Genomic DNA, 12,639 nt, shown 5'->3' on the forward strand with positions numbered 1-12,639 from the left:
CCCAACTTGCCTTGATACTATCAACCCCAAAGGGCAAGAATTGAGGTTATATGTGGGTGGGATGCTCACTTTTAAGCAGCATGTCCATTACATTGGGCCTCACAAACTGGAATTTATCCATGAAATTAGTAGTAGAATGCATTCTGATAGCATTCTGTAATTGAACTGAACTAACTGTGGAATCGAAGTCACAGTAACAGGGTTTTACTTGCAAATATGTTGCAAAAGAGTTATGGTGAGCCTCCACATTTCTAGATCAACATCCTCGGGCCTGGCATAAGAGCCTCTCGCACCATGGTAAAGCACTGCTAGGCGGTATTGTTCTGGTTGTAGTGGGGGTGAAGTGAGCTTGCTTTTCCAACATCACCACTACAGAGTAGGCACAGTAATGTGCTCTCACCTGTGTTTGGTCATATTCACTTTTGAGCTTTCCTTTTACTTGTGCTTTAAACATCTCCCCAGCCATTTTGTCATCCCAGGTTCTTTGGGTATACCAAGAGACACTCTGGACTCTACTGGATGGAAGAGGGCATTCAGGAGCTCTCAAGTACACTGCTTGGGTTATCTCTACATTCCAGTTTGATCAGGGTTCTCACAGGAACACCAGCCTTGCTGGCTAGAAAGTCCCCATGAGACATCAGGAAACTCTGTGGATCCATCAGTCTGCTGTGGTGGACTATCCTAACATGCTCCCACCAATGCTTCCTCTAAGCTGTGGAGTCTTGTGAGCAACAGTTCTACTTTGTGAGCTACTGGCATTAAAGTTGTGAGCAAGTGATTTAGCTACTGCATAAATTAGTTTGTTCTGGAGCCATCCTTCCTGAGCTAAGGAAAAAATGTGTGAGCCGGAGGCTAAAAAACTAACTCTAACTCAGCTTACAGAGAACACTGGCTCCCACCCTTGCAGAGGTTCCAAGTGTGCATATCTACACATACCACTATCCTTTCCACAGTTCTTTCTGAAGCCAGGAAAGTTTATTCCCAGGGCTGCATGACCAGTCTGGACTAATGACCATGTTGGTCAGGAGGGTGCAGTGGGGACTGGGGAGTGGAGTGGACTCACAATTGTTCTCATCCTCCTTTTGTTTGCAGAGTTGCACTGATGGAAGAAGAAGAAGAAAAGAGATTGGATTTATACCCCGCCCTTCACTTGGAGTCTCAGAGCGGCTTACAAACTCCTTTCCCTTCCCCTCCCCACAACATCCTTTCCACAGTTCTTTCTGAAGCAAGGAAAGTTTATTCTCAGGGCTGCATGACCAGTCTGGACTAATGACCATGTTGGTCAGGAGGCTGCAGCGGGGACTGGGGAGTGGAGTGGACTCACAGTTGTTCTCATCCTCCTTTAGTCAGCAGAGTTGCACTGATGGAAGAGGCAGAAGGAGTGATCTTTGTCCCCTTTCCCCTCTCCTACAGCCTCCTGACCAGTGCAGAGGATAACATGACCTGCAAGATCCCAACCCATTTAACTTCTGTCGTACCTTAAAGACAAACTACAAGGAAAAGTTTATAGAGTGGAGTCCACTTTGTCAGATGTATGGTATTAATTTACACAGAATGGAGACTGGTGTATATTTACAGGTTTTCCAGATAAAGAGAGGGACCATAGCATAGTCAAGAAGAGCATATGCTTTGCATACAGTTCTCCATTGTTAGAAAACGGCCTCTCTGGGTTAAAGGATAATTGGTAACATGGCTGGAATGATCTGTGGTTGAGACAATAAAATGCACTGCCAGTTGATAGGCAGCAATTGGCTTGATGGACTAGTGGTCTGACTCTGTATAAGGCAGTTTCATATATTCAAGACTGCAGTCGTGTGCTCACTTGCCAAGGAGTAAGCCTCATTAGAACCAGTAGGATTTATTTCCAAGTAAATATGTTTATGATGAGATTGAGCATCACTGACACTCTGGCTGGTTTCTGAAAAGCCTTTTCAGTTTGGTGTAGTGGTTAAGTGCGCGGACTCTAATCTGGGTGAACCGGGTTTGATTCCCCACTCCTCCACTTGCACCTGGCTGGATGACCTTGAGCAAGCCATAGCTCTGGCACTTGAAAAGAGCAGTTTCTGTCAAGAGCTCTCTCAGCCCCACCTACCTCACAGGGTGTCTGTTGTGGGTAGGGGAAGGGAAAGGAGTTTGTAAGCCGCTCTGAGACACCTTTGGGTAGTGAAGGGCGGGGTATAAATCCAATCTCTTCTTCTTCTTTTAGTAGAAAATCAGGGAATCTAATTCCAGTTTCTTTGTTTTTTTTTAAAAAACCTATTGATTCTTACCTGTGAGATGGGGAAATTAGGCAAGTTACAGTTTATGCAGTGTAGCTATTCTTATGCTGCATAGGATCCAAGCCATATTTACATAATGCCTCACATTTATAAGGTTTTGGAAGTAGTGGACAAGGATAAAAATAGTAAAGCTAGCCCTGACCTGGATAGCCCAGGCAAGCCCAATTTTGTCAGATCTTGGAAGCTAAGCACGGTTGACTCTGGCAAGTACTTGGATGGGAGACCTCCTTAAAATACCGGAGGCAGGGGCAGGCTTTATTCAGCCACCTCTCTGAATATTCTCCAGGCCCCCAGTAGGGGTCAGTCACCAGAGGTCGCTATGACTTCCAGGTGCACACACATTCACAGACACATTAAAAATACAAAGGTAAAAATAAAGCTAGCAGCAGTTACAATATTATAACTTTTAAAACACCAGTGGTTAAAACTTAAGACATACCAATTTGACAGGAAGATAAATAGTATAAAATTAATTTAGCAACAATAAAAGCCACCACCACCAAGCAGAAGATCAAGCAATTATACAAAGGAAGAAAGTCAGCCATACTTCCGTAAAACCTAACCCCTGAAACCAGGAAGAATGAAAATGTTCTCAAAGCTTGGCAGAAAATGCACCATGTGGATAGTGATCATTCAACACAAATAAAAAGTGTCTGTATGTGTGAAAGAAATACATGGGTTTAATGCAAAATAAAATACCTTGTCTGTGAAATAACTAAATGTATCAAATTTGATACAGGTGAGCCTTCTATGTCTAGACCTCTTCATTTGGCCTGCAGGTTCCCTGGGTTACATAGGTTCTGCATTCACATTATTCCTCTTCATTTGGGTTACATAGGTTCTGCATTCACATTATGACTGAGGTTTTTTGACCTTTTCTCTCCCACTGCCCCTATTAACCTTTTTGCTGCCATCATGTTTCTCTGCACTTACTAATTACTTACTTTGATTTTTGTATTCATTATGGCAGATTATTAAAATATATGCAGAGAAACATGGTAGAAACATAGAATCCAAACATTCCTCCTTTATGTACTTGTCGTACACTGAACTTTGGTAAATCAGTTGAAGTGAGAAATCATGCTTTTGCCATACTTTGGAAAGAAATAAAAGTCTTGAAGTTATCCATTTTAAGCAAAACTGGGATTTTGTCCTAGTGGGGCATAAGGTGATATTTTAGAGTGGTTTTGATATATTCTCTGTTTTAAGGTTTAATTTTTCTTACACTGTTAACCTGCCTTGGATCCTGAGGTGCTCATTTTAAATAAATGCACAAACCCACCTTAAATGCACAATAATACTGGGATTAGTCCTGTACTTGTTCATATTGGAGGCTGTGTTCCAGGGAGTTCAAGTTGTTTAGAGTTCAGTGTTTGCATAGCAGCAGTAGTTGATAAAATAAAATAGTCTTGAGGTAAAGAAACTCTAATGAAGAATGTGTCTTTTCAGGGAGTCTGAAACCCACTTTTCTTCTGATACTGACTTTGAAGATATTGAAGGAAAAAATCAAAAGCAAGTTAAAGGAAAGGTATGTGAATCTGAAAACAGAACTTTAAGCAGAATAACCATGATGTTAGCTCCCTCACATTTTAATATATTCTTTGTGTCACCAGTATTTGAGGAACCACACTTTATTCTGTGAATACAGTGCTCTCATATTACTGTATGGATGGAATCTAGAGAGGGTAGATAAGTTTAATGCTGGTGAATAGTGTGAAGAGTTGCTGATTCAGTTGTAGCCCATCATGCCTCATGACTTTGCATTGGAGGGTTCTGAGAATTCTGAAGAAAGCTTTGTGAGTCTGCTGCTGGAACAGTAGTAGTTCCTAGAATCTCAGCCTGCATTGTCAAGTTTTGTGTCAGTAAACTAAGTCACCATCCTTAGATGTGAGATTTTCAGAACTCTTGAAGCCATGGGAAAAACGCTGAAATTTTGAGCAAAAAAATTGAAATATATGCAATACTTACTCTCCTATCAAACCTAGACTAATTTTACTGATTTGACCAAATAAAATGCATCATTTATAACTTAGTTAACATATGAAATCTCAATATTTGTCATTTATGGAATTTAAAAATAATATATCCTTAATTTTGTACAAGCAAAATTGCAAATATGCCCAGTGCTTGAGAAAAAACTGCAAGCTGACGCACTCTGTGCGGTCTAATTAGAGAGAGCTCAGTTCTCAATGAAACTTCCAGAGTTGTCCTCTCAGTCTTTGGTGGAGTTTCTCCCTTAACTCCTCCTGATCTTTTTTCTCCCTGTAGCAAGTTGTTGTTGTTGTTATTTAAATTTATTAATCACCCTATCTCATCTTTCGCCGGGCTCTGGGTGATGTACATGGGGCAAAATGCCATAAAAACATACAAATATTAAAATTCTACAGACCAGTTTAAAAAACTAAAAACCTAAATAGAGTCTGTCATGATGGTGTCCTGGAAATTTCTATCCCAACTCTGGACTACCAGGCTAATTTCTGGGTAGAGGGAGAGAGAACTCATACCAGCAATTCAGAAGTGGGGGGGACGGTGCCAGCCAAGGAAAAATTGTTGCTGCCCTCAACCAAAAGCCTGACGGTACATTTCTGCCTTACAGGCCTTGTGGAATTGCATAAGGTCCCACAGAGCCCTGATGTCATTTGGCAGAGAGTTCCACCAGGTCGGGACCAGGACTGAAAAGTCCCTGGCCCTGGTCGAGGACAGCTGGACATCCCTAGGGCTGGGGATCACCAGCAGGTTGTTATCCCGGGGACATACTGGAGGAGACAATCCGGTAGATACATTGGTCCCAGACCTCTCAAGGCCTTAAAGGTCACTTTTTACCCAATTGTGGGTGTATGTATCACAGGGTGAAGTGAAAAGGTCAACCACAAGTCAGGTCAAAAGGACAACAGCAAATATGCAACAGTTGAAAAGCCCTGCATCCTCTCCTCTTGAAGATTAGGTATCCTTCTAGGTGCAGAAATGCATCTTGGATTTAAGAGCTGTATATGTCCATGACATGCCCACCTTGTCTTTGAAAGCATTCGCTCATTCTAAAAAAGAATATTTCATAGGAGATTTTTCCCCCGTACTCCCCTGAATTTCCGATTTTTCCTTTGAAAATATTGAAAAAAGGTCTCAGAAATAAATTAGAAAAAGCCCCACCCCCATTTTTCCAGGGTTTTTTTCTCGGACCTTCACATCTCTAGCCCTACTGTACTCCTAAAGCTCATTTATTTTGAATATTTCTATGCTGTCCTCTTCAGAGTCCTGCGTGAGGCAGTTTACTGTAATGTGAAATACAAACTATTGGAAAGTTAATACTAATGTTAGAACTCTAAACAGTTTTATAAAATACATGTGCACATATCCATTATAACATATCATGGAATGTAGCCTAGTACCTTTGAATATCAAATATATTTGCTGTTTATCTTTATATAGACTTGCAAAAAGGGGAAAAAAGGCACAGGAGAAAAGGGGAAAGTTGGAAACGGAGGAGGGAAGCCTGGTGGTCCAAATCGAATGAATGGGCATCACCAGCAGAATGGTGTGGAAAACATGATGCTGTTTGAAGTCGTTAAAATGGGCAAGAGTGCTATGCAGGTGAGCCTACTATAAGTCTTAAAATGGATGTGCAGACTTACAATGCAATGGTTATAGAAAGCCATCTATATGATTGAAACTTTCAAAACTATCTATGTGCATCCTTGATACTAATTTTAAAAAGTATATATGCTTCATGTTACTGTGAACTTGAGGTGAAGCTATAAAGAAAGAAAATAAAATAACAGATTCTGTTGCCCCTTCTTCACAGAAAGCTCCAGGAGCCAATTGTACCCCTATTCTGAATTCCGGATATTAGTACAGATAGAATAGTTTTAAAGGTATTAAAGGTCTTCCTTACATGTTCCAGCCTGCACATGTGGACAGCCATCTCCCTGAAGCATATTGGCAGTCCACTTCTGTGCATAGTTGTAGAATGTAATAAAATTTTTAAAGGCTGTCTGCTGGTTCTGAATTATTTTGGTAGTGTAACATCAAAAAAATGTACTGAACTCTTCCTTATTGCTAACAGTCTTACAAGCTTTTCTGTGAGAAATGTCCATAATTTTTTATTCAGAAATCTTCATCTCTCTGGGAGGGGACATACACAGAATAATGAAATCCATCAGTTAAACCCCCAGCAGCTTGTGACAATTGAGGCTATTTTACTTTACTTTGCTTCATAGATATGGCCTGATTACTGTAAAGCCTTATTCCATTTGAAATATAGTGATTTTAGTTGCTATTTCATGCATTTGATTTTGTATACTTTCATAAACTTTTAGATTAATAAACGTTTGATGTTATGGGATTTGTTTTTTGTTGAAACATTTTACTGGTTACTCTTTGTGCTTGAAAAAACTAATGGAGGGTTAACAGTGCAATCCTATGTATTCTGGTCTAAGACCATTAAAATCAGTGAGTTTAAGCTGGAGTAACTGTGCAGGATTGTACTGCGTATTTCCTAGAAATAATATGAAACAGAAAAATTGGTTTTTAGGTTAAAAATCATGTGGTTTGGCAAACTTGGTAATGATATTAAGCCGTATCATGCCTTGCTCTCTGCTTTAATATCGGTTCAATTTCTTTTTCTCCTAGTCTGTAGTGGATGACTGGATAGAATCATACAAGCATGACAGGGATATAGCACTTCTTGATCTCATCAATTTCTTTATTCAGTGTTCAGGCTGCAAAGGTAAGATGTTCATTTTAGAAATGGCCCTTATGTACATGACCTTTTAAACTCTGCTCGCATACCTTTTGTACATAGCGCAAAGAGTTTTTGTCCTCATTCTACCCAAATTAGGGCTTCTGTTCCTGGGCAACTTCCTTTCTTCAGTATCTTGTGCTTTTGTAATTAGCTATCCCGCCCCCCCTTCTGTAAAGCTACTTAAAATTAATTGATATTTTTCCTCCAGTGCAATAATTGTGTGTGTGTGTGGCCTGCTACAGAGTGACTCATTTCAGACGTCATGCCAAACTATTTTTAAGGAAGCTTAATTATGAACTATGATTTGTGCTAACTACAGCTTGCTAAATTCAGAAACTATAATTGCAGCACTACTTCCATCTGTTATAAGCTTCTACTCCATGGGTACACAGAATGAAGTTAACTGTCAGAAGACAAAGCAAATAACCATGAGTTTGTCTGCTGTACATTTGGAAACATACATAGTTTGTACTATTCATCATTTAGAGCCAAAACCATGGTTTGACTTGATGTCTGAATTGAGCCAGGGTTGTGTGATTAGATAAATTTAATGTTTATGTCAGATGGCACATTCTCTTCTATAATATGCCTTTTACCTGTGATAAAGAAGTTGTAGCTTGAGCCCAGGACTTCATATAATGATGTTTTTGTTGCTTAATGTATATGCTTGGGGTTGGCAACTCATGGCCTTGCTAGATGGCCCTCTTCCTGTTAGTTGCAAGGCACAGGGGAAGTATCAAGGGGACAAGCCCATATTGGGATGGGATTTGTGACTAGCAGACTTTTTAATGGTTTGAGACCTTAGAACATCTGGCAGGAAATGTTGAATGCGGTGATTGTGGTATCAAGAAAAGCTTTGGTAAATGAAGTAATTTTGGTGGTCCTTGGGAATTCGACCAAATGGTCTGTCATATTTTAGAACCTGTTACCTAAAAGTTTCCTTAGCTAACCTGTTCACTTTATTAAAAATGCAAGTATGTTTGAAAGAGAAGTTTAAAAAGTGTAAAACTGTTTGTTGTGTTTCCATTTTCTTACCCGTAGTTCTGATTCTTTGAGAATACTGCATATTTTCAAATAATTTACTTAGACAATTATTGCTTAGGTATCCTTAGAAATATTTCAGTGGTACTTGTGAGAAATCAGAGTATTGATTCTTCCCATTAACTGGCATATTGCTTCAGGGCTTTGCTGTTTATTTCACTGCAACTTTTCTGAAGGTTTTTTGGTGTACAACAATATATAAAATTATTTGTTTAAAATGCTACTGTCTTTAAACTTGTTCTAATTTTATGCTGGTTTATGTGTGCGTGAGAGAGATTTTATACCTCTCAATTACTGTAAATATTTCAGAGCCAAAATTACGGGTGCCTATTTAAATTGTTCCCAGTTTACTGATTTGAGCTTTTACTTCTGTTAAGGTTGTGGTATTAATTTACAATCAATATTTTATAGGGGTTGTTACAGCAGAGATGTTTCGACATATGCAAAATTCTGAAATAATTCGAAAAATGACTGAAGAATTTGATGAGGTAAGTAATGCATATGCACTTTGAAAATTGTGTGAATTTTGTGAAATAAGCCATATTGCTATATAAAAATGTTCCTGGAAATGTATTTATAATTGATCGTAGGGGAAGTTGATAAGTAAAAGCACTGTAATTACAATATTTTGATCATTGGTACCATGAAAACTCTTGTGTGGATAGCTGTGATTCCAAGGAAATGGTGGATCAGACATGGATAGAAGTGACCAACAGAACTTTTTGGAAGGCAGATCCTTAAGTTTTTCACTCCAGAATAGAAAGTAATTCTTAAGTCTTCTACTGGGATAATGGAAACAAACTGAGAAAACAATTAACTTGAGAAGTCAGAGAAATATTTTGTTGGGATAAATTGCAACATGCTATTAAAGGGCTACCTTAACTATGTGGTATTATTCACTCTAGTTTAATGCTCAAGTTTTAGAAATCGCATGCTGTACAGTTAGGACGTGGAACATTTGTGCTGTTTCATGCTCTGGTCACTCATGTATGTTTATATAATTTTGCTGCTTGTGCCTGAAAATGTCGCACTTTTTTTTTTCTTGATGATTTCCAACTGCTTATCTTAAAGAATCTGGCACTGTATCTTAGTACAGCAGTTTCTGTGTGGGCCATAATCTGCTCTGAATAGGTTCCCTATTTTTGCTGGGGAAGAGATGCTTACTGAATGCTGTACTGTAAATGGGTAATGTCGTTAAAGAGGGCAAATTCATGTAGTTATACAGGAAACCTGGATGTCCCATTGATTACTTATACTATTACACAAAAGTTGGGTTCTTCTGGGAATGGCATGTTTTCTTGTATAAACTACCTGTCAATTATCACCAAGGCGGTGTGGTTTTCCTTAAATAACGTTTTCCCCAAGACAATTTCAGAGTAATTATTGTAATTCTTATGAGTGCATATGCACCTGTTGCTTTGTATAGTTTGGTTTGGTGACAGTTTTTAATCATGTGGGGAGAGCAGAACTGTTGGTTGTATTTTGAAGGGCAAATTAAACCTCAAAGCTTTTGTTTATTTGATAGTGCTAAAGCTGTCAGTGTTCCTTCTTTCTGATAAAAGTCATACAGGTGTGGAAGATAGCTGAAATGTTCATTAACCTTCTTGCTCTTATGATTCCTCAGATCATCTGATTTTAGTTGTTCTATATTTAAAATATGGAATTAACTTAATTGTTGCTCACATATAGATGTTTCCTGTTGTAGGATAGTGGAGATTATCCACTTACCATGGCTGGTCCTCAGTGGAAGAAATTTAAATCAAGTTTTTGTGAGTTCATTGGTGTGTTGGTCCGGCAGTGTCAGTATAGTATCATATATGATGAATATATGATGGACACAGTCATTTCGCTACTTACAGGACTATCAGACTCACAAGTCAGGGCATTTCGACATACTAGTACACTGGCAGGTAAGAATTTCCAAGAAGAGTTTTTATCCACTCTACTTTTAATGTTCTATAAACTCAACTTCTTCTCCATTTCAGTACATTGAACTTAAGGAGGTGTTTTGGTGTTGGAGGGATTTTGACTTGAGACTGGTTAAATTATGAACACCGGCAGCATGCCTGCTGTCACATTCTGCACTAGTTGCGATTTCCAGATCAGACTTCAGGCCATGTAGAGTGAGTTACAGTAGTCCAGCCTGGAAGTCACCATTGCATGGATCACTGTAGCTAAGTCCCAGGGGGCGAGGTAGGCAACCAGTTGCCTGATTAGCTGAAGATGGCTGATTATCTGAAGATCAGATGAAGATAAAAGGCTGATCTGGCAACTGAAGTGACTTGGGCTTCCATAGTAAGTGAGGAATCCAGCATCACCCCAGGACTCCTTACCCTTGGCACTGGCACCAATGTCCCACCAAAGACCAGGAGCCTGATTCCCTGATACAAAGAGCTAAGTTAAACAATTGGTTCACCTTTATAAATATAAAGAGCTAAGTTAAACCACTGGTTCACCTTGCCTAGTAAAAGCAGCTCTCCAGGTATTGGGCAAAGGGTATTATCACTCTTGCTCCTTAGGATCATTTAACAAGAAGTCTTGCAGAATAAATCAGGGTTCTTTCCATGCTTTTGAGTTAAGCATTCAGAATCTTTTTTATGTTGAGTATATTTGGGTTTCAGTATGTTTTTCATAAGTCATTGGTTAATATCAGTGCTTTCTGGAAACAACCATCTAACGTAACTGTCCTCCCCGCCTTTATTATTTTGTACTTTTCAGCTATGAAACTGATGACTGCATTAGTGAATGTGGCATTAAATCTGAGCATTAACATGGACAATACACAACGTCAGTATGAAGCAGAACGAAATAAAATAATTGGAAAACGAGCTAATGATAGACTGGAACTCTTACTACAAAAAAGGAAGGAGGTTAGAAGATTTGTCAGTTATGCTAAGGGTTGGGCAAGAGGAAGAAGCAAACAGTCACGTTAATCAAAAATGCTTTTGAAAACATTTGGAGAGCACCTACAGAATTTGTGTTCTAATTTACATGTACAATGCCTCTGTGAAGCTTTTAACAAAACACTTCTGTACTCAACTTTTTTCAAATATTTTGATACTAAAGGGGAGGGAGGATGCTGCCAGTTGATTGTGAAATGCCTCTTGCCATTTCTTGACTGGTGATATGTATTCAAAGTATATTTCCATAGAATCCCCCTAAGGAAGAAGGGTGTGTGTGGGTCCAGTGGTAAACATCCTGTGACAGAAGTGTTTTTTAAATTTATTCCCCCCCCCCCCCCCCGGCAGATGTCCAACTCCTCCTTCATCCTATTCCTGGCAGTCCTCATCCTCCAGGAGAAGTGTTTGAGGGCATCTGGGAGGGGGGGAGGCAGAGAAATCCTGCTCCACTGGTAGAATTTTTTTCTGTCAGTGGAAATTTTGCACTGGATCCAACACGTGGACGACAGTGATGGTGGCAAACTGAAGGCACAGAGTTCTCTCCCCCCCCATGTCTCTTCCATAAATGGTGTAAATTGGTAAATCTGCGCCACTCCTCAGTGGATATGATAGACCACAATTGCTTGTTGAACCTCCTTTTTCTTCCTAGGTGATGTTACTTTGGCAAATATCTTAAGATCTCTTGGATATAATTACTGTCCTCTTCTCTGCCACCTGCACCCCTAGGGATGGGAGCATTCTGTTTGAGCTGCTTCCGGGTACAGATAGGCTATTAAGTGTACTGAGAAGAGTTCCGTCCTTTGCACTGTGAGACAGTGTCCAAAGTTGAAGTTCCCCCTTCCACACAGCAGTGTCCTTTGCTCACCGTATATCTCTAGATTAGAATGATAAAATAATTCTGCATTTGGGTATACAGTCAGTGGGTATACTGACAGCACTTGTGATAGCAGTTGATCTGTTTCTATAAACTGTGGCTGTCCAACATTAGTAATTTTAAGTGTTTGCAGAACTTTTTCATTTAAACATGTACACAGCTGTTGCATTGCCATAATTGCATACTTTCAATACGTGTGGCATTTTTTGTTCCTGTCAGCTTTACAGTATATATAATGATAGTTGTATACTTAATCTTGATTGCCAGGGTCCTAGTACCTTAATATCATTTCAATTTAATTGGAGAAAGTTGCCGGATATTTAAACAATAAACTTGTATTCTAACCTTTCATGAAATATTCTTGAAAATGATATCAGTGTTAAGTAGAGGTGATTCGTATCCTTGATAATCCGCATTACAGCTTGTCCATTTAATACTTGTGTTTTCCAGCTTCAGGAAAATCAGGATGAAATAGAAAATATGATGAATGCAATTTTTAAAGGTGTATTTGTTCATAGATATCGGTGAGTTTAATTCTTGTGTAACCATACAGTCCTGTAAGATTAGCTTCCTAGTATTTCCTACATTTTGTCACATTTTTTATTTCCTCTACCTCTTGTCCTCTTACAGAGATGCAATAGCTGAAATAAGAGCGATTTGTATTGAAGAAATTGGGATCTGGATGAAAATGTATAGTGATGCCTTCCTCAATGATAGCTATTTAAAATATGTAGGGTGGACAATGCATGACAAGGTAAGGTGCTCTGCATGCCGTACCTTTTCTGCTGGTTTTTACCAGCCAGCAGT

At 39.2% G+C, this 12,639-nt stretch overlaps 1 protein-coding gene across 2 annotated transcripts in view; it reads left to right on the top strand.

Moving 5' to 3' along the window:
• The window catches only part of STAG2 (stromal antigen 2), an 86,327-nt gene that overhangs the window by 45,791 nt on the left and 27,897 nt on the right, over positions 1–12,639 (top strand). For both annotated transcript variants that reach the window (XM_015426986.1, XM_015426988.1), the window contains exons 3-10: positions 3,729–3,807; positions 5,706–5,867; positions 6,906–7,002; positions 8,470–8,546; positions 9,764–9,968; positions 10,777–10,928; positions 12,283–12,356; positions 12,463–12,586. In XM_015426986.1, the coding sequence (XP_015282472.1) occupies positions 3,729–3,807; positions 5,706–5,867; positions 6,906–7,002; positions 8,470–8,546; positions 9,764–9,968; positions 10,777–10,928; positions 12,283–12,356; positions 12,463–12,586 (970 nt within the window). The remainder of the gene's footprint in view (positions 1–3,728; positions 3,808–5,705; positions 5,868–6,905; positions 7,003–8,469; positions 8,547–9,763; positions 9,969–10,776; positions 10,929–12,282; positions 12,357–12,462; positions 12,587–12,639) is intronic.

Source organism: Gekko japonicus, unplaced genomic scaffold (assembly GCF_001447785.1).
Source record: "Gekko japonicus isolate JY-2015 unplaced genomic scaffold, Gekko_japonicus_V1.1 scaffold265, whole genome shotgun sequence".
Classification (NCBI taxonomy): Eukaryota; Metazoa; Chordata; class Lepidosauria; order Squamata; family Gekkonidae; genus Gekko; species Gekko japonicus.